This window comes from Otolemur garnettii, unplaced genomic scaffold (genome assembly GCF_000181295.1).
Source record: "Otolemur garnettii isolate 467f Iridium unplaced genomic scaffold, OtoGar3 scaffold00001, whole genome shotgun sequence".
Lineage (NCBI taxonomy): Eukaryota > Metazoa > Chordata > Mammalia > Primates > Galagidae > Otolemur > Otolemur garnettii.
This window is the reverse complement of record NW_003852396.1, coordinates 13,693,048-13,716,636: the sequence shown is the minus strand read 5'-3', so window position 1 is coordinate 13,716,636 and position 23,589 is coordinate 13,693,048. Positions and strand designations below refer to the sequence as shown.

At 34.8% G+C, this 23,589-nt stretch overlaps 1 protein-coding gene across 3 annotated transcripts in view; it reads right to left on the bottom strand.

The window, feature by feature from the left end:
• The window catches only part of NOX4 (NADPH oxidase 4), a 165,916-nt gene that overhangs the window by 86,430 nt on the left and 55,897 nt on the right, over window positions 1-23,589 (bottom strand). For all 3 annotated transcript variants that reach the window (XM_003780833.3, XM_003780834.2, XM_012801130.2), the window contains 2 exons: window positions 19,116-19,188; window positions 14,564-14,644 (listed from right to left, as the gene is read on the bottom strand). In XM_003780833.3, coding sequence (XP_003780881.1) covers window positions 14,564-14,644; window positions 19,116-19,188 — 154 coding nt within the window. The remainder of the gene's footprint in view (window positions 1-14,563; window positions 14,645-19,115; window positions 19,189-23,589) is intronic.

Here is a 23,589-nt window from a genome sequence, read left to right as displayed (position 1 = left end):
AAAAAAAAAATGGCTAAGGTGAGAGGATCACTTGAGGTTAACCATTGGAGAACAGCCTGCATAAGTACATGACCCCACCTCTACAAACCATGAAAAAAGAAATCAGTCAGGTGTGGTATCTTATGCCTGTAGTCCTCCCTACTTGGAAGCATTGGTTGGACCCAGGAGTTTGAGGCTGCAGTGAGCTATGATGAGGACACTACACTGTAGCCAGTGTGACAAAGACACTGGCTCAAAAATTTAAAAAAAATGAGAATCAAATATGGAATCTCAGATTATTTGTCTATAATCAGGTGGTAAGATACTATGAAAGGTTCACTAGGAAGAAAATAGGTAGGTTTTGAATTCATTTTTGAAAGGACAGATATTGGGCATGCCAGACAGGTCACTTGCATGATCATTTTCATGGACTTCACAGCAAACTTACATGGTAAGTATTAGTGGTCCCATCCTACAGTGAGGAAACAGATTTGGAGCAGTTAAGTAATCAGCACAAGACAACACTCTGTCGGGGCAGGGTTGGGACTTAAAAGCCCCGGTAATCTGATTCCAAAGTCGATGCTCCTTCCTCTGTACCAGGCCTGTTCCCCTGCAGAATATCCATGAAACTTTATGGACAAATCCTAAAATTGAAGACAACTATACGTATTGCACAAAATTTTATGGCTCTACATGGTTGTAGATTTAGAAAAGGAGGAAGTATAGTCTACCAAACCCTTAATTGTATGTATTATTTCCCAAGCTCAACTGCTTGTAACTTTTTTCATTGTACTAGCAAAAAATAAAACTGCTCACTTTTTTAGTACTAGTGCAGAATTTCTTAGACTTCTTAGACTATGTGTTTTTAGAATATAATATTTCTTTAAAAGTACATATCAAGCCCATTAAAACAATCTTTCAGAAGAATTTTGAATAGCAATGTAGACTAAGTATTATGGATATTTAGACTGACTGAAAAAAGTCTGATCCATTTTCTTCATGACCTCCTTTGTTAAAATTTGAGTTGTATGTTATATGTGTTTTACATGCTTATAGTGAATCCTGATATCTTTATTTATCGAAGCAGATATAACATCCATGCCTCTATTAGAGTTGAATGCAATCTTCTCAAGTATAACAAAGCACACTTTCGGTCACAAGAAGCTCTGTGTCCATCTGCCAAACAATCCTGCCCTTGCTCCTTGCCTGCACCACCACCAAAATACACCTCTTTTATATTTATCATTTTATTAATTTCTGAATATTATTAGTTTAAATGATATGGCCTCTTCCTTTAAAGAAGTGTACAATCCAGTACCACGCCATCCAATAAAGCTTTCCATGTTTCAAATTTCTGCTGTCCAACACTATAACTGTGAGCTACATGTGGGTATAAAATAATTGCAATGTGGCTGGGGTAGCTGAGTAACTGAATGTTTAATAATATTTCATCTTAATTAATTTAAATTGAATATACACAGCACAGATCTAATGGTTCTAATTAGACATGAAATAACAACAATGAAAAAAAGCGAAATAATTGATGCTATATGATATATAGTGACTTCTTGAGAGTACAGATGGGTGATGAACTTTGACTATGAAATTCTAGAAAGGGCTCCATGGAAAAGGAGGCAATTGAAAGATGCAGAGATTCCAATGGTTAGAGAATAGGAGAATGCATTCAAAACTGAGGGAGCAGCGTGAGCAAAGGTGAATGGTTAATTCTCAAATTAGTAGAAGGAATCATGCTTTATGCATTTATTGCTCATTTGTCCATATCCACTGACCAAACCTACCCTCTCTCCAGCATGTTTCTTGTACATCATAGATCTCTAATGTACTTCTAATGAATTAACTTTAAAAGTAAGTAATAACCACATAATTTGTTTTGTGTATCTAGAAATCAAAACAGCGAACATTCTCATATGTATTGTAGCTTTCATAAGTGATAGGTAATTTTCAAGTGAAAAACAGGAAGGGAAAAAGATGCTAGTGGATGGTAAACAGACAATCTGGTCAAGGTAAGGCATGGAGAGAGACAAGAGAAAACAGGCCACAGGGAAACAAATGCTTATTGTTAATCTCTCAGTGACTGTGCATTATGTTTTAAAGGATAAAGTATCTGTAGTATCTCTGGTATTCTTCTATGATAAGAAATAAAGGAGTTCACGATGTATCAAAGTACATGATTGTGGATACTATAATTTTTACACTCATAAGGATCTTAACATGCTATCAGCATTCAACAGAGTTTAAGAATTATGTTTCTTTCTTTTTCCATCTTTTTTTTTCTCAAGAGGCATTATAGTTATTCTATCAGGGCTTTTTGTTTTGTTTTGTTTTGTTTTTTTGTTTATTTGTTTTTAATGCCTGGCTATGACAAAACCATAGAAAACAATGGGTTGATGGAGTCCTATTAGGTTATAACGACAATCATGAAACAATTTCATGGCAAAGCACCTTCCTAAAGATCACAAAATCATCCCTACGTTAATTTCCTGTTAAAAATATCTATCAATTGCAGGGCAATTCACATGACTTTTATATTTGTTGTGATTTTAATCCTGTTTTAAAGATGAAAGAAATATTCTCATCTCTTAGAAACCTGTTTTTTCACGGTATTCTATAACATAATTTTATGGTAGGAGTTTATAATATGATTTTTTTTCATTTTTACAGTTTTTTTTACTTTGTTTTCAAGTACAAAGAAAACAACTTTAAGTCAAGGAAAGAAAAGCAAATTCTATATTTCAAAATTCATTGCAATCTTCTAGCTTCTGTGGAATCCACTAAAATGTACACTAAGAATGTGTCCTGCCCTGTTGCTACTCTTCTTGTGCCTAAAATAGTGCCTATAACTTACAGCAAGTATTCAGTAAACATTCATTAAATGAATAAGTTGGTGATGAGAAGTGTGTAAACAACTCTTTGTTGTGATTATTCTTGAAAACACACAATTGAGGAGTCATCTGGTTTTAAGAAACTGTTTAATTTTGAATTCATTTTCTACCTTCAAAAAAAGATGTCAAGATATTAGCTAATGGTATTTTGTAAAATAAACCCTGTGATTGCATTCACATTCACAGAAAGGTTGCCCTAAGTCTGCGACTTACCTCACCCTTTAGCAGTGAGTATTGCTGGCAGTCTGAGATCTCAACCCTGCCCCAGCCCTAAGCCACACTTAACCTATGCAGACAGTTATCAAGAGAATCAAACCTACATGCCAGTGGCCTCTATAAGCACAGTGCTTTTCCAAATGTGTCTCAGAAAAATCTTAAGCATTCAGGAAATATCCAAACAAAGCTTTTACTCCCTTCCCCACTTTTTTGTCTGGCCCAGACAGGTTTTTTGCCTTTGCATTCTTTCCTGGGCTGTTGTCTCTGACACCTGACAGAATTCTTATCCTGCAGCTTAACCCAGAGCAGGGACTACCCAAGCTTACCAGACAGGTCTGCCATCATGGGTTTGTTATTTGAGCACAAAATCTGCTCTTAGAAAGGTCCTGTCATTGGTTACTGCTCTGTTATCACCATCTCCAAATACTTAATAATTTTCGCTCAAGGAGCTCTGTATTTTCATTTTGCAAATTAAAGAGCTGGTCCTGCCAGAATCCTATGCAGCAGACAAATGTGAAGCCTAGAACCAAAGCATTTAGGACTCAAACTATTCTTGAGTACATGATATAAAAGAGGTCATGATTCCCTAAGTTTTCTCAACGGAAAAAGGGAGATAGTGCCTGCTCCTCTCTACTTCACACATGTGGAAAAGGAAGGACTTTGACATCTGGTGAAGAAAAAATATGCAAGCATCCCTCACTTCTTAGGTTTCCTTCTGTTTTCATATTCTACAGTAGAGAATAACAGATTTTATATTTCATAAAAACACTAACATGCAAAAAATATTTCTTAAGATGAATACAGATCTGTCATTTCTCCATTCCTCCAACTTTCTCCTCACTTTTGATTCTTTTTTTTTTTTTTTGAGACATAGTCTCACTGAATTGCCCTAGGTACAGTGTCATGGTGTCATAGCTCACACCAACCTCAAACTCTTGTGCTCAAGCCATCCTCTTGCCTCAGCTTCTTGAATAGCTGTGACAATAGGCATGAGCCATCATGACCCGTTAGTTTTTCTATTTTCAGGGGAGCCCAAGTCTCAGTCTTGCTCAAGCTGGTCCCAAACTCCTGAGCTCAACAACCACCACCTCAGCCTCCCAAAGTGCTAGGATTATTGGCGAGAGCCATTGTACCCAGCATTCACCTTCTAATTTTAGCCAGAACTACTCATTGGTATAAAAAAAGCCCTAGGGAAAAAACTGAGATAAGAATTATATAAAAAAGTATTTCATCTAAAGCTCAGTGAGTCTATCTTCAAAGTGGGGAAAAAGTAAATTCACAGATTAGAAGACTGGAAGATTAAAAATTCCTTAATACATGCAATTTATAGCATAAATGATGTCATGTACATAAAATGCCTTATATATGCTGTATTTATCTATCTATACATGCATACATATGAGCTATGCATATAAACTAAAAGGCATCCTTATGGAAGAAAATGCCACAAGACCTCAATCTTCACCCTGTTCTGATTTACAGAATAAAAATCTCAGCAAATATATCTAATCCATAATCGTTATACAGGAAAATCACCTTTTACCCAAAAATGAAAATCCTATAAATGGTAAATTAACATGGGAAGAAACACATCTTAAAGATCACAGTTGTATGGAACACTGTATTTATTAGCATATTAAAAACATGTAAATACAGTGTACCATTAAGTAGGAGAGTTGAGATTTCATATAAGAAAATCCTAATTCTTTAAAATTGAATTCACCCTATATATTTAAGTAAAAAATTGAGAAACCAGAAAACAAAGTGAGATGGTGTCTCTTCCTTCTGTTATCCAAAGAATATTTAACCACAGAATTATATGAAGACCCCCAACAACAGTGTGCCGGTACAAGAACCAATATGCTAGTTGTCATAGCAATGAATTACCTAGATAATACTAAACCTAGGTGACAGTCACAAAATGGGAATCCAAATTACATTTAAACACATGCACAGTTTACTCTTTATTGTCATTTGTAATGTTTTCATAATAAAGGAAAATTGGAAGGACCTAGAAGGACAACACATTCCTTGCTAAAACTAATTAAAGAGATTGAGGTCTTGTGGCATTTTCGTCCATAAGGATGCCTTTTAGTTTATATGCATAGCTCATATGTACGCATGTATAGATAGATAAATACAGCATATATAAGGCATTTTTATGTACATGACATCATTTATGCTATAAATTGCATGGATTAAGTACAGCTTAATCCCCCATTTTCAAGGGGTATATATTTGAATTCTTTCTCCCTTTTCTTTTCCCCCAGGCAAGTCTCATCCTCCCCTTAAGCCACATTGCTAGGAATAGCAGGCACCACGCTGAAGCTTGGTAATGGGCTTCAAAAAGTATAAAGAGCTCTGTTCACTAAAATGAAGAGCACTTCAAAATGTTTCACTCATTAATTACTCCTAAAAAACTAAAAGAGAAAGAAAGAAATGAATATGTTCCAGGTTGCTGGGGTAGATGTTGTAGAGCTGAGACAGAATTATTTCTGTAATTAATTACATGGTAATTAAATCAACTGATAAACATGGAGAAAATTTTATAGGTAATAATAAAAAATTTTATATATTATAGCATACATATTGTCATTTTATAACCACTTTTTCTAACAAATCTATGAGATATAGTTATTTTTTCTAATTTTATAAATCAAGAAGTTCGATAAAAACCTGATTTTCTCAAGATCAATTAGTGCTCTTCTACCAATCAACCCTGTTTCTTCTCTATTATAATCCAGGGCATTAGGCAGTTTGTTTCACTATTTCTAAGGTCAAAACAGCAAATGGGCATGAAACAGAAAAACTAAGGTAATCAAAACAATTATATACTTACCTGGAACTACTCATGTGTTTACTTTGTGACCAGTATCAAGTCATCCCTTACATTTGAATACTAACTTGATAGGTCATTTAAAATTTAGAGAAAATTCACAGCAAAATTCTGCTAAAAGGCATTGGTTTTTTAAATTGCTGGACTTAATATGCTTTTTTCCATACCTTTCTTTGCTGTACTTTGACATAATCTCTTTTAAAGACGCACTAGCAATAAAAATACTGGTCAGATTATCTCTTCCCCCATATTTTTTTTAGTTCCAGTCCAAAGCCTAGCTTCATTCTTTTTTATTTTCTAGTTACAGAAAAGTATCACAAAATGTACCATATATGTGTTTGTATGTATATGTGGGTATATACTTCCAGAATTCATGAATCCATGAATCTATTCAATGATTCCTAGAGATTACGAATCCATGTTAAGAATTTCTACTTTACAGAAAGAGAAGTGAGTTTGTGTGATAGAAATATCAGGCATTTCCTAGGTAACTAGGAAGTATTATTAGAACAAGTCACCTGTAAGACTGATGGAGAGGTTACAAAAGATTTAACCACTATTACAAACACTCAAATTCTCAACCTTTACCTACCACAGTCATGGACATCTAATTACAGTGCCTAACCAGGGACAAAGCAAGGCAAATCCGCACTGTTGTGTAATTTTAAGTTTCTGTTCCCCAAGTACCCATGCAGAGCTTCTATTTGAGGTAAGGACTCTTTTTGTAATTCAGGCTCAAGGTCTACTTTAAAAACAGTCCATCAGCCTCCCCAAAACATTCCTGATTATTTAGGAATAACTAGGATAACCATCATTCCCTTTTGCTCTCAAAAATATCTGATTTAGACAATAAATTATACAGTCACTACAAACCTAGAGGCAAGGAAAGGAGAGCTGAAAAGAGGGTATAGTTAAATAAGCAAAAATTTTCTCCTTCAGTGCTAGAACAAGATCCATTAACATACAACCTCTGGCCCTTCCTTTCCCTGATCCATTCACTTCCCACCAGTGGGAAGATTATCAAAGCTTTCCTTCTGCCACATCAGTGTGCGTGAAAAGAGACCTTCCCTAAAGTGGCTTTTAAAGGAGAAGATAAAGGATTCAGTAACTTTTCTGAACTAACTATACAGTATACATATCTCTATCCCTTAAGAGTAAATCTTTAATCTACTCCTTCAAGTCAGCATAACAAAGTCTATCACCAAGAACATTTGTCTAACCCTGGTTAACTTCTTGAGCTTAAATTAAACTCCTTTGCCAAGACCTGTGACACTGCCTGCAGTTCCCTGATGTTACTCTTGACAAAGGCCACCACTGTGTTCTCCAGTTTAAAGAATAAATAAAAACGTACAGATAGGAAACTATTCCTTTGAGATTCCCTGAAAGAAAATGATTTAAGTAGAATATAAAACATGCTCTGTGATAACCTCTTGCCAAAGTAGTCCCTTACGGCAGAGAATTCTGCTTAAAAGAATAATTCAGGTTTCCTTCCTATAACAACAAATGGTCTGAGAAGTCCAGGAGAGCTGGCCCAAGAAATTATTTACTCTATTCATTTGCTCTCACAGCCATTCATATATATAAGGAGGACCTTCCCCTGTATCTTTTCCAAAACTATCACATTAAATTCTCTCTCACACTTAAATAAAAACATAAAAAACAATCACCACCCATGGAACACTCCTGAGCTAAAGCCAGTGGGAGTGCTAAAAATGCGAAGATTGTCAGGCTAAGGTGCCAAATCTCATTGACAATGCATTCCTCCACAGGCCTTGAAGGAGTGGGGCTAAGGCAGTTCAGTACAGACTCTGTGACATTCATAATTTCTTTTCCCTCCAAATATCCCTTTTATTAGCAAGTGAGAATAGGGGTACATATCTCCCTTTAATAAGTTTTTCAAATAAAAAATGCAAAAAATAAATATTCAGCTCTACATATGGCTGGGAAGAAGAAATATTTTTGTTTTGTTTCATTTTTCCAAATGTCTTCAAAACCGAAATGATGCAGCACACCAATAGCAACCACCTATTAAAAATGAGAACCAAAAATTCCTCAGGAGAAAGCTTGCTTTGCACGTCCAAAGACAAATTTTATTGCTAAAATCAATTGAGTTTTAGAGACCTGACAAGGTTAAAAATTGTGGCCTTTTCAAGGAATATTGTTTTGATTTGTTAAGCAGTTTTCACTATATGTTCATCAAACTGTTTGTTCATAATAAAATTTGGGCTTTTCAAAAGTACTGAATCTTTATTTTAAAAAAATGGATCCTTCAGTTAAATGTGGAGTTTCTTCCTTATACAGCTATTAGTTATGATATAGCATAATTTTTTCTTGGAATGTTTATTATGTCTGTATTCTGCCTACTTTGCTGAATCCCCTTATTTAAACCTGAGACAACACAATAAGGTAGGCAATTTTATTAACTTGATTTAATAGATTAAAAAATAGAACTTTATCTGCTGAAGTCATATAGGTATTACATGATGCAGCTCTTAACCATCACACTGACATCTTAGAAAGAAAAACTTTTTTATTTTAAAGATCTGAACACTGAAAATAAACATCGGAGTTTAGTATACATTAAATGAGGTTTGTTTTTTGGTTTTATTTTTGGGGTTTTTTTTGCATTTTGCCCCAACCTAGAGGGATCATCCCAGATTTCCATTTACCTGGATCATCCTCCTCTGAGGAACCTCTACCTGCCCCCCATATCACCATCCATCTTCAACAGGAAGCAGTTTGAGAGATCAGTGTCCCTTTTCCCTAACAGCAGTTAGAGCTTCTATTGGGAGAGGGAAGATTGATACAGAATTCCCCCAATCAGGGCTGGATAGGGATACCCCATTCTCTAGGCCCAGGTGAGCTCAGAAATCAGAACCCCTTTTCCAGGCACAAACAGGCTGCCCTTTCCAGGCCAGACCCTCTGGGCTCTAACAAGATCAGAAACAAAAGCAGTCTGAGACTTTTTTGGATGGTTCCACCTTAAGTAGGGAGCACACACCCCAATCCCTTCCCTGAGACAAAAACTGCAAAGAATAACCTTGTGCCAGGGGAGGGACTGCATTCAACTTTGAAAGGATATTTTCCCACCTACCAAATCCTAGCCAAAATATATTTTCCAGATATAGGTATATATAGGGGTATGTTACCTCTGGCCAAAGGGCCCAAGAGAGAGATTTCCAACTTGGGTCTTCCCCTTTGCCAGAGGCTCTGGTGCCTTCTTACTGCTTCCATATTCCTTTTTGTCTAATAAAATCCTATCTTACCACTGGGGGTAGGAGGGAGAAATGTTGTTCTTTAGGGCGGCATGCAATAGATTTGTTTATAAATAATGAAAAAAATTCTAAAATATAGATAATCAGAATAAAAGTAGTTTAAGTTAAGGGCACAGATAATCATGGAACAAGAAATTTGGGTCCTAAATAATACTGACTACGATATTTATAGCAAAGAAAGTGAGACTCACTCTGTCTATATCAGGTCACATATTCTAAGAGCATTCCTTTGCACTTAGTTGGATTTCCAGGTTTAACAGGGATATAGAGAAGTTTTGCCACATGGGAGCCAACAAAATTTAGTCATTAAGGAGTGTGAGTTCCGGTGCCTGATACTTGGGTGCAAATCAGAGGTCTTCTATTTACCAGCCCTGACAAGTTACCTCACTTCTCACCGCCTCTATTCTCTCAGCTGGACGTAAGGAATAATAATAACAATAAGGGCTCGGCACCTATAGCTCAACCAGCTAAGGCGCCAGCCACGTACACCTAAGGTGGCAGGTTTGAATCCAGCCCGGACCCGCGAAGCAACGATGGCTGCAACCAAAAAATAGCCGGGCGTTGTGGCGGGCGCCTGTGGTCCCAGCTACTTGGGAGGCGGAGGCAGGAGACTCGCTTGAGTCCAGGAGTTGGAGGTTGCTGTGAGCTGTAATGCCATGGCACTCTAGCCAGGGGGACAGCTTGAGGCTCTGTCTCCAAAAAAAATAAAAAATAAAAAATAATAACAATAATAATAATAAGAGTGACAAATACTTAACAGGGTTATTGGGAAGATTTAATGATATTAAACATTAGTAAGATAAAAGATAGGCATTCAATTAATATTAACTGTTAATACAGTCAAAGGAGAAGGTTCAAAATAATGAGATTTGAAATATCATTCAAGGAACAATAAATGGAACTTAGAAAAGGGAAGGAACTCAATTTCTACAGCTTCAAGAGTCATAGATTTTAAAATCACTGAATAGAGTTACAGTAAAATGAATTCTGGTTCACAAAAGAAAGAATTTTGTGAGAATTACAGCTTCCCAAAAACAGAATGGACGATTTCAGAATGAGATATTTACTTAATAGATACATTGTAGGGGAGATTAAAAGAAGAAAGAGGTTTGGTAAAAATATCTTTGAAGCTTCTTTGAAAAATTAAAGTGTTATGAAAAAGTGACCTTAGAAAATTATATGAAGTAAGTTCTTTCACTGCAAAAGTCTATATAGGTATAAAAACCAGCCAACGATTCCTGATCACCTCATCTTTGCAGTATATTTCCTAACATTTCTAGCCCACATGGACTTATTATTCTATGAATTGCTAGAATTCTTAGAAGTAAAATGTTTACATTTTAAAAAATAGGTAGTCTTATAATTATCTCTAGCTTTTTCAGTTGAGTTTGTAAAGGTCCAAGTCAATCACTGATACTGGAAGACCACAAAGCGTATAATATTTTGTTCTGCAGAATTTAGCACATGATGGACAGAGAGGTAGACACTCACCAGATAGTGATTTTCAAACCTAAGAAGACTGTTTAACTGCAATTTCAGTATAAATCCAAGACTCTTAGATCTAGAAGCTACATTTTACTTGTATAATAAAAAACTGGAGGGCAAAATTACTAGGAATCTTAAAAGTAAAGATATATCTAATTTCCAATGTTTGCAAAAAAGATCACTTGAATAGATATAATTATATACAGATCATTTATCAATTAAAAAAACATTTTTCATTTTGAGAAAGTTAGAAAATATTTTAAAATTTGTTCTTACCAATAAGCTATTGGCCTCTCACCCAGGCTGGAGTGAAGTAAAGCACTCGTAACTCCCTTAGCCTCTAATTCCTGGCCTGAAGACATCCTCCCACCTCAGCTTCCAAGTAGCTCGGACAACAGGTGTCCACTACCATGTCCAGCTAATTTTTTAAAAATTATTTTTGTAGAGATACAGTCTCACTATGTCATCTAGGCTGGTCTTGAGCACCTGGCTTCAAGCATTCCTCCTTCCTTAGCTTTCCAAAGTGCTAGGATTATAGGCATGATCCTAGCCAGCATCTTGCATCTTTATTCACTTCAACAATCTTTGCCTTTTAATTGGTTATTTTAACTATTCAAACTTATTTATTAATTTATTTATTTTTACTAACAGAGTTGTTGCCTGGGCTGAAAGGCAATGCCATGATCATAGCTTACTGCAACCTTGAATTTCTGGGCCTAGGAGATTTTCTTGCTTCAGTAGCCTCCCGAGTAGCTAGGATTACAGGTGTATTCCACCATGCCCAGATCATTTTTTAAATTTTTTAAATTTTTGTAGAATTGATCACTGTGCTGCCCAAGCTGTTCTTAAATTCTGACCTCAGTGATCCTCCTGCTTCAGTCTCCAAAAGTGTTATGATTACAGGCATAAGTCACCACCCTAGGTGATTTATCAGTAGTAATTTTTCCCATACCATAAGCATAATCTATGTTGTTTTATTAAACTTCTTAGTAAATATGAGCACTATAGAACATTTATTGTCTTGTGTATGTGTTAAATGACACACATTTTAGTATTAGAATAATTATTTTCTTCATCTCTACTGAAAATAAGTAAAGAACTATTAATTCATTTGTAATAATAGCTTGATAATACATAATTTATCCTATAGACATCTTTTTGTTTTTTCTTTATATATATTAAAGTCACCACTATCTATATGACCCATGTTCTATAAAGTAAAATTAAAATTTAAATATGCCTTCCTTTTACTTCCAAAAACATGAAGCACTCTCGATGCAATCCTCTTTAAACTGAAGAAATCTGCTTGAACTCCTGAACTTTTAAAAACATTGAATCTATTTTGAATTACAAAGAAACAGCATTTTTCAAGGTTTTAATTTAGTAAAGTTTAAAGGCAAAAGAATGTATAATTAATTATACTAATAAATAACTGCATTTTTCTCTCACCTCATAAAGACAGATAGATCACAATCCCAGAAAAGTCAAGATAATAACCTTTTAAAAAAATCTTGACCAGGCATGCTGTCTCAATCCCAGCACTCTGAGAGGCTGAGGTGAAAGGCCTCATCACTTGAGCTCAGGTGTTTGAGACCAGTTTGAGCTGGTGAGTGAGTGAGACTAAAATTGTGGCATGCAATTGTAGTCCCACCTACTTGTGAGGCTGAGACAGGAGGATGGCTTGAGCCCAGAAATTAAGGGTTGCAGTGAACTATGATGATGCCACTAAACTCTAGCCTGGGTGACAGAGCAAGACCATGTCCCCACCCCCGCAAAAAGAAAATTAAGACCAAATTCTTAGAAATGCAGAGCTCTTAAAAAGACAAAAAAAAAAACAACAAAAAAAAAAAAACAGCCTAATAGTAAAAAAAAAAATTAGGGACCTTCTGAATCAGCATGCCTAGGTTTGAATCCAGGATCCATCGGTTAAGTAAATTTTGACAAGTTACTTAATTTTTCTAAACCTCATAAAATTCTGAGCATTTAATGGCATAAACACTTGGAACAAATAGCAAACATGACTTAATTGTTTTAAATTACTATTAGTATCATTAGTACCATCTACTTATATATAGCATACTTTGCAATCATAGCTTTGGACAGGCAACCAAGTCCTTGAAAGAACAGAATGTAAAACAGATTTTCTCCACCAAGGCTTTCTTGGTTCACTAAGGCTCCACAGAATGTGCTATCTCCGCAAATGGAAATGAACAGAAGAACCCATATCCACTGACCTAACCCTCTTCCCCAGGAGGCAGGAAAAGCTAGCTGGAAGTCCTTGTTATAACGTGTGACCATGTTTCTGATGCTCTACAACTGTATGTCCCAGAACCATGATACCGAACAAAGCTACCCAAGACTTACAGGATAAAACCCTTTTAACTCCGCAGTCTCCAAATTCAGGGAGGGGAAACTCAACATTTTGGATGTGCACCCTGAAATAAATATCTAGTTGACAATAATGGCCTTCTGTACCGATAAATTATATTATATTGTAAAACATTCTGAAGAAAGGAATAACCGAAAGTTTCAACCCTTCTTCAGTTTCCCTGGAATGTTAAGGTTAAGATAAATGTGGATTGCCAATTGTAATACCCGGCATCATTGTTTATTACTAGTAAAATCCATCAGTACCAGGAGGGCTGTGATGGAATTAAAAAAATCTTTTTTGGGACTCACAGACCTCAGCTTCCTGAGGGCATCCCTGGAGGGGACCAAGTTACTGCTTCTTGGAGAGCATAATCCTCACCCAAGGTAAACTAGTCCATGTCTGTTCATATAAAACTGAATTGCTCCATGGGGAGAACAAGAGAAGGAAAATGGTTACTGAGCAACTACAGAAGGTCCCAGTTAAGTACCTGACACTATCCTGCTGACAATGATGTTTCCTGATCTAGTATCCAACTATACCCTGTGAACCTCATACAGGATAATAGCCTATCCCAATTGCGTCACTTAAGTGATAATGTCAAGCCCAAACCACCAATCTACTGCTGGTGGTCATGCAGACATATGCATACACAAAAACATGTTATTTCCTTCAGCTATCTTCATAAATCAGTGTGAGCACAACCCTTTTGATTATACTATTTAGGTACACACACTTTTCAGAATATTGGATATAATCTTTACAACAGTTTAGGACGCTTTCTTTTTTGCCTTCATAATTCTTTTGGTGGGTCTGATAGATCCTTTACCTTTGGCCATTTAAATTTCTTGGCTTTCTTTGCAACTATTACTTCCTTTAGACCTATTAAACCAAAATATGATACTGCCATTGTCACAAATTCGGCAGTGGCAAAACAGTTTCCAGAAATACAAAATACTAAAATATTGCCTTGAAGTTCTTCATTTCTTACTACTTCTCCTTTAGAAGGTATTAGGATATTATCTACAGGAAGCTTTAAAAATTACAGTACTGAGGGAGAAGTAATTCCAGCTTTCAGTTTTAACATACTTTTATACTGGTTTTATTAAAATATACGATACTAAAAATAGAATTATTTCTTCCAGTCTTGACACTACCTTCAATTTCAAGTCATCAAATACATCTATCACTTCTGCTGGAAATTCCTATAAAGTTGTCTTTCATTGCCCTATTTTTAGGCACTAATAGTTTTAATTGTTTTAATTTTTTAAGCTTACCCTTGAGGGATGAAAAATTACCTATGGGGTATAATGTACACTATTCAGATGATGAGGGCACTAAAAGCCCAGACTTTGCCACCATATAACACATACTGGTAATGGAATTCAAATTGTACTCTCTAAATCTAGTATTTAAAAAAAAAAGAAGTAATAAAAAAACTGTTTCAAATAAGTATTCCTATGCAAAGAAAACAAAACAAAACAAAACAAAAACAACTTACCCCGAAACATGCAACATAAGCAGCATATAGAAGACAAAGAAGAGGTTATGAGTATACCAGAAGATATCATAATTAGAAACTCTGAAAAAAACAAGGAAATCAATTTCAATGCTACTTTACATTTCCATCTCACTAAATAGATCAGGCATTGTTTCAAACACATCACAATTTAAGAAAGTAAAAATATGGGTTCATCTAAGATTTAGATGCCAAGGCATTGATAGATAAGAACTGACAAAATTATAAGTAACACGGTATCATTTTGAAGGTTCTTTGTATTTTAAATAAAGACATAAGAAAAGAAAATAAGGTACTTAAAATTATTATAATGCTAAGAATGGGTAGTATTCTGTTAATAAATACTTCTGCTATCCTTTTTATCAACATTCTCAATTTTCAAATAATTTCTAAAACAACTGATGTTCTCCAACTATTTTTTTAAGAGTAATTCAAGGGAAACTCAACAGGAAAGAAATTAAAATCAGTGATCATCAAAGTTGTATATATTTTTCTTGGACAGAGTAGTGTAAGAATGATAATTCCTCCCTCCTTGATGTTCTAAGGGAGGACAAAGATTCTGAAAAAGGGGGGAAATGATAAGCACAATGTATAGAATGTTTGAGAAAAGTAAAAAAATTGGCAGCTATTTTATTTCTTATATCTAGGGTGGATATTTATATATTAGAATCTTGGAGATGGAGGGCAAGCAGGTATTTATAAAAACTTCCTAGGTGATTCAGCTATAGCCCACATTGAGCTAGAACCCCTTACAGAAGCAGTGGCCAATTATTTTGCATTTGCTCCATTCATATATTTAATAAAAATAATATATGTACTCATCATTACCATCCTTGCAACATATATAATTTTACACATTTCTATTTCTTTTTAAATAAAAATTACTACAATTGCTAGATCAAATGGTAGACATTGTCAATGCTTTTGATACACACTGCTCATTGCTATCTCAAAACATGTTCATTAATTATAAACCCAACCATAGAGTAGGATAGGATTGCCTGCTTCCCCAAACCCACATCCAAACTTTAGTTTTCATTATTTGTTATAAGTGGGATAGGGTATTATTTATTATGTGTATTATTTACTTTAACTTCTTTTGTGAATTCTCTGTTTATGATGATCACCTATTTTTTTTTTTTTTTGAGACAGAGCCTCAAGCTGTCCCCCTAGGTAGAGTGCTATGGCATCACAGCTCACAGCAACCTCCAACGCCTGGGCTCAAGCGAGTCTCCTGCCTCAGCCTCCCAAGTAGCTGGAACCACAGGCGCCTGCCACACACCTGGCTATTGTTTGGTTGCAGCCATCATTGTTGTTTGGTGGGCCCAGGCTGGATTCGAACCCGCCACCTTAGTTGTATGTGGCTGGCACCTTAGCCACTTGAGCCACAGGTGCTGAGCCATGATCACCTATTTTCATAGAGTGTTTTTCTAAATTGATCTGTGTAAACTATTTACATTTTAAGAATGCATTGGCTCCTTGTCATTGTAATAATGTATCCAATATCACGTTTACTGTTAAACCTTTATAATGTATATTGACATGCAGAAATTTTAGTTTTCATCTTTTCAGACAGTAAAATATTTCTATATGATTCTTTATCCATTTGAGGTCTGGTAAATATCCACTTAGAATTTCTTCTGAATTTTTTATGGTACATTTTTTACAGTTAACTCTATGTAATTTATCTACATCTTCATGACCTTAACCCTTACTTTCCTCAAAAGTTCTAATGGCGTCCATTACTTAGCAGGTTCTTACATATAGCAAGGTCCTTTCAGGACTTTCTGTTGACTCTGTTCCCTGGTTCAATGTATTTGTCATTTCTGTAAGTAAGTCCTTTTAAGCTTAACCATTTTAATGTGTGGTGAGGCACATCTCTCCTTCTACTTTTCTTTTGTAAGATACAATATACTTCCATCTTCCCTCAGATGAACTTTAGAAACATTCTACTAAATTAAAAAAAAAAAAAAAGAAAAGAACCTGTCAGGGATTTTTATTGGAATTGCAACACCACTAAAATATAACTAATAAAAAACTACATCTTTACAATCCTTATAGTATACAGCCTTTGTTCAAATCTCTAGAAATTTTCCTCAGTGAACTTACGTGGCTTGTTCTCTATATACTACTCAGTTTCAAGTTTATTCATAGATATTTTTGTGTTTTTATTCCAATTGTGAGTGGTATGTTTTTATTTTATTCAATTTTCAATCTGACTACACCTAACATGGAGAAGAGCTACTTTTTATATTCATTTTATATCTAATTATCTTTTTCATCTATTATTTGGTATTCATACTAAATTTTTTCAAAATACTCTTTGATTTCCTGGGTAGACAATTTTATATATATATATATATATATATATATATCTTCTTTTTTTAGATAAAATGAAAATGTATTGTTGAATTTTTTTCTAATAATTCCAAATGTTGCTTTTGTCTCCAAGCATAAATAATGGTAGAATTAAAAATGTCACCTGGGCTTTTTCCTGATTCTCCTATGAATGTATCTAGTATTTTACTCTTAAGTATGACTTTAATTCTGGCTTTTATATATCTTAATTATATAAAGAAATCATTTAATTCCTACTTCATTTACTATGGCTACGTCAATACAGAATTAGAGTTCATATTTAACAAATATCATCTATTAAAGTGAGAAAAATGTTTGCATTCTTATCAACTGTTAAGAAGATATATTTGTTACTTGAATAGATAGAGCACTATTGAATGATGTATAAATTAGTAGATCATATTCCACTATCAAACATTAGAAACTTATTTACTCGTTTAATTTTTCTAATGGTTTATTTTCTTACTGGTAAAGAAAAAAGAAGAGAAAAGGTATCTATCTCCATAATTCATTTAAGAATTTCATTATTCACACCTTAATACTTAGGAAAAGCAAATTAGTGATTATAATCTCCTTTAAACAAATAAGAAAACCTGGAGAGTGAGAGATATTCAATGAATTTTTTATAAGAGCAAATATAATAGCTTAGTTGAGAATAGCTCATTAGACAAAACTCTCTGAGGATTTTTTTCCAGATGTAGAACATCCATATATCTTCAATTTTCTAAATAAATATATCAGATGTCATAATTTCCCTTCAAGGACTTCTAAAATTGAAAATGTAAGTTTTTAAAATGATTCTTTCACCTAAGCCAAAGAAAATTTATCCCCACGAAACTGCCACTCTCGTGTACTAATGTTAGTGATTTCCCTTTCTGTAAGATAATTTTTAACTCTTATACAAAGTTTTAAATGTGTGCTTACCATTCAGCCCAACTACTCTATATCGAGGGATTTTTCCTTAGCAGACTATTGAAAAACATGCAAAAACATATGGAATGGGGGTGTTTGTTTCAGAACTGAAATACTGAAAAAATGTAATCAATATGGGAGTGGGAAAATACTGCATATCTACAGAGACAGTGATAGATATGCTGTGCCATCAGTAAAGAGGATCATGAAGAAACATCTATTAATGTGAAAAAATCATAACATAAATTTACATAAAAACAGATTTAAAATAATATTATAATATGATTGTGTTTTGGTTAAACATATATGTACTAGTATCGATGAGAGAGAAAGACTAGGAAAAGCAAAAGATGATTTTGGTGGGGGTAGGAGGCAGAGACTGAGTGAAAAAGAGCAAGAGGATTAAGTCTATAGAACCAGACACTACAAAGTTTATGATGTTAATCCCCTTGTGAGGTTTTGAGGTGAACATATGTGTGTGTGTGTGTGCAGAATGTATTTAGAAATATAAAGATAGATTCATCTGAGTATATTACTGGGAAAATTATTTTCTAAGCATATATAAATATATATACATTTGTATGTTTCCATTAAATTTTACATCTCAACTAGTAGAATATCTGTGAATTTTTTGTCTTTAACTAAAAAATTTGTTCAGAAACATAAAACATTGTAAGAATTCTAAAAAACAGAATGTGTCCGTCAGAAAGAACATTTGAAAGTGATGCTGATAATATAAATCTGAAATTATGCAAAATTCATTAACTGGAAGAATCAGTAAGAATACAGATATTTCCAGTTATTTTAGCAGTTATCAAAGATATTTTCAAAGCTGCTTTTAAAAAATTATGTTAGAGCAAAATAAGCTCATATAAAAAAATTACCTGTAAAATAATTTTAAGCCTTATATTTCTTTAAATCTTCAAATCTCTATGTATATTCATTGATTTTAATTCCAGTCCTCTCTTTTAAAAGGACAATCCTGAGCAATTCCAATTTCCTTGGTCATGAAATTAAGTCTCCATACACAATTCCCTACCAACCCAAAATATTTGACTAATACAGCCAGGCTTTTCACAAACAAGAAATGATAAATAGAAACATCTCTACTTTACTCTTAGTTGCCCAGAAAAATCCATTAACCAGGACACTGCATTGGTTAAATAGTTAATCAACACTTTTCTATATATGAAGATGCAGACAATCTGAAGAAAGTCTAAATAAGCTGACAGTTGGACACCGAAATAATGACTTTGACACTTACCTGATTGCATATGTAGAGGCTGTAATCATGAGGAACAGCACCACTACCATGCAGACCCCCGTCACGCCAGGAACTAAAAAAATGCATAGAAGTATGTTTTAACTTAGATCTTACTGAGAAAAAAGTGCAAAAAATTATTACTTTAAAATGCAAAGTACTGTGCTGTTCTGTGGGAAGCCAACTTCAAATGACATATCTGGATGTATGTTCTACTTTAAGCCTTTCTAAATTCAGTTGTTTCAAAGTACTGAAGACAAAGCAGAGTTTTTTCTCTTTTTAATAGAAGAGTCTACTTTTATAATTCCAAAATTCCTCTGGGGATGCTGAATATGTACTTGCTTCTGCAGTACATACTATACCAAATGTGAGAAATGAATGGCAAGGAACTAGGTCAATGTTCACCTGCCTCACTGCTTGTTCTAGTTTCCCCACCACAATGCTAACTCTCCTGCACTCTCTACTGCTCCTTTTATGAACTAGTAGTTCCTTCGGTCTCAATTTCAAATAAACTGCTTTTGGGCTTCACTGCCTGGATTATTGTTAAGGAAAAGATAAACAAAACTTAAAGTTTCTTAAAAACCACAAAATCTAGAACAAAAATCTTAGATTTCAACAAAAAAATGGCCAGGCCTGGTGCTTCATGACTGTAATACCAGCCCTGTGGCAGGGTGAGAGAGGAAAATCGTTTGAGGCCAGAAATTTGAAACCAGGAGTTCCAGACTAGCCCAGGCAACACAGAGAGACCTGCGTTTCTACAGATGCCGAACTTTAAAAATTAGCCGGGCATTGATGGTACCTGCCACTAGTCCCAGCTACTCAGGAGGTTGATGCAGGAGGATCACCTGACCCCAGGACCCAGGATTTGAGGTTACAGCGAGCTGTGATGATGCCACTACATTTTAGCCTGGGTGACTAAGCAATACCCTGTCCCAAAAACAATAAAAGAAAAATTACAGTGCTGATGTTTTAAAAATGCAAATGTATTTCTTCCTAATATGGAAAATACGTGCCAAAATTAGTGCTTCTGACATAGCATAAACTTTGTTTTAAGAAAAGAAGAAAATATACAAATATGTCAAAATTAATAATTTGCTACAAATCCAACATTAGCAAACAGCATGTTTAAAATTAACAGCTGATATGCCATACTTAAAGCAGCTAAAACCTCAACAGCTTCCTATCTTTTTATCTTATTACTACCAAATTAAATATAAGTTACATTTGTTTATTTGTATAACTATTTATTCCTACAACAGAGGTCTTAAATGCTCCAGTTCAGGGGCTCTGTTAAATCAGACTACAAGGAAAGGCTTTTGGAACAATTTCTTCTGGAAAAGGATGGACCTTCTCTCACTTCTCTTCTTGTCAAGGAATGACCTATGAAACAGAAGGGTTATTTTGGACTCTGAGCAACCATTGAAGATAGGCAAGCTGGGGACGAGGTAAGAGCAATACAGGTGGAATTAGTAGGGATACTGGAAACAATAACCTTAGAAATCTCAGTATAGCAAAAACAAGTTTCACTTGGAAGGGTCACAGGAAAAATAAAGGAGTTAGTCTTTGGCTTCTTAACACTTGAGTGCTCTCTCCTCCTCACTTTTCCCAGTACACAAATTTGGAAGCCTAACAAATCATGCCCTTCCCTAACATCCCTAATCCGAATCACTTCTTCACTTCCTTCCTACGGTACTTCTTTTCTTAACACCTTTCCTTTCCACTTACTTGAAGTGCTTTACTTCCCAAGGGTAAAAGGATAGCAAGATAACTAATCAAATTTAGCCTAAAGGACTAAAAGTCTGAAAAATATAAAAGCATAGCATGCCTACAAAAGGACTCAGCCTTCACATTTCCAATTACTTACACCAAAGCAACACACACATATAGTCACAGAAAGACTTGTGTGAGAATGTTCATAGATGCTTTCTTTTTAATAGTCAACACCTATAAACAACTCAGATCTCTATCAACAGATGAATGGGTAAACAATTGTGGTAGTATCTATATCTGGAAAATTAGTCCATAATAAAAATCCATAACCTGTTGAAGCAACAATATTGATGAATCACAAAATTATTAGTCTAAATAAAAGAAGCCACATTACCCCACCCTTAAAATTATAAACTCTATGATTCCTTTTATATAACATTCTAGAAAATAATAAAATTCCCACTATTTTTTTTAAAGAGACAGTCTCACTTTATTGCCCACGGTAGAATGCTATGGCATCACAGCTCACAGGAACCTCCAGCTATTGGGCTTTTGGGCTTAGGGGAGTCTCTTGCCTCAGCCTCCTGACTAGTTGAGACTACAGGCTCCTGCCACAATGCCCGGCTATTTTTATTGTTGTTGCAATTTGGCCAGGGCTGGGTCTGAACCCGCCACCCTTGGTATATGGGGCCGGCACCCTACTCACTGAGCCACAGGCACTGCCCCATTCCCACTATTCTTTAGTTGTAGAAAGCAGATCAGTTAGGAGATGGAGAAGGCAAAATGCTTTAGAAAGAGGCCCCAACAATCTTTTGTGGTAATAAAAATTTTGTTATTTTGGTTGTAGTGAAGGTTTCAATTTTATACATATACATATATGTCAAAACAAATTATAAACTTTATATATGTATAATTTAGAGTATTTCAATTCATTAAATTTTAAGGAAATAAAAGAGGAAGTCAGTCTCTCTGGTTTCAAATAATTTAAAATTTTTTATTAATAAAAGACCTTTATTTGACCAAATGAATAATTAAATGATAGAGTCCCAGAAGGCTACATAGTGTGAAATTTGTGGTTGGAGGTAAATTTTTTATTGACCCTTATAAACATTCTGCCATGTCTACACACAAAGTCTCCTGAACATGCCAAGAATAGTGATGGAATGTCTTCAAATTACTTCATTGGAAGAACACCTGAAAAAACTGGGTAGGTTTAGAATAGAGCTATAGTTTCTAAAATGTATAATTTGAAAATTACCTCAGATATTAATATCTCTTACTCTAAAATGCCATAACCCTGCCTTGAAAAGTCACAGGGCACATTTAAGTGTTGGTCTCTGAGGACTAAAGTCAAGACACCTTTTTAAACTTACATATCTCCTTGAATCTATTTGACCAGAGAACTTGTTTTAGAATAGAACATGGAAAATATATTGGAAAAAATTAGAGGAAGTAGGAGTTGACTTCAGTCATTTGAAGATAAAGCAGAAGCCCCAGACAACCCAACCAGTAGCACATGTCATCTGAGAGAATGGTACTGCTACTGTTCCTTTGGCAAAACTCCCATCTCCCTGAGTCTCATCTGTGAACAAAGGAGAATGAATTCAGTGATTTTTAATGTTCCTTAAGACTTAAGAGGTTATTATCTCTTTTATCTAAAAACAGTATTTTTTTCATTCCCATCTTCCCAAACTGCAAAAGACCAAAGTTTATAATTCATTAAGTAACAGATTTAGATTTCATATCAGTGAAGAACAATAAGTGACAATTACATAGTGTAATTAGAGTGGTCGAAAGGGAGACAGGGCACTACCACAAGAAGCCACAAACTCACATTACTGGAAGCAAACAAGCAGAGTCTGGCAAACCTATTATCTGAGATATTGTAGAGGAAGTCTAGGCATCAAATATAAAAGTCAAACAAATGGTTTTCATTCACTCAATGAACATCTGTAAGCATAGACAGTTTGCTATTAAGTGTTGGAAATAAAATAAATTCTGCTTAAAAAAAAAAAAAAGCCCAGTCCAGCGGAGGGTGGGGAGGATAAACATATTTAGAAGGCAGTTGCAACACAGGGTGCAACGCTGTAAGACAGGTATTGAGTACTCTCAGGATACATCAAAGGGCATCCTAACCCAGCCTCGGGTGACAGACAGCTCAGCTCAGACTCAATGTATTCGCCTCTATTACTACACAGTCAGCAAACACAGGCTGAAAATCACTGGGCTAGTCTAATCTCGGGGCAAAGTTCTTTGAGCAAGTGAAGTACACTAATTTTCTGGTGAGCTCTTTGAGCCTTTCAAAGAAACTTGAAATGCTTGTTGCCTTGGAAAAATACATGCTTACATGTTTGTTCTTATTGGGTTTTTTTTTGACAAATATTAGGTTTACTAATTAGTAGCCTTTAAAACGAATAAGTGTACTACACTACCATTTACAGATGAACATGAGAGACCATTTTCACCCATGCCCAGATGTGATCAGAAATATACCATTATCTATTCATTATCCTATTTTTCTAACATGATTGTAAACATAATTATACTTGCTAATGAAGTGTTTTACTAATTCAAAATAGATATGTATACTTTATTGTTACCATATAAGGTACTACCAAATTTGGAGATATGTAGTAGGTACTTTCTAACGAATGTTTGGATAATTCAATCAATTAAACTTATTTTATAATTCCTTAATAGGAATATTTTTTTTTTTTTTTTTTTTTTTTAGACAGAGCCTCAAGCTGTCCCCCTGGGCAGAGGGCCC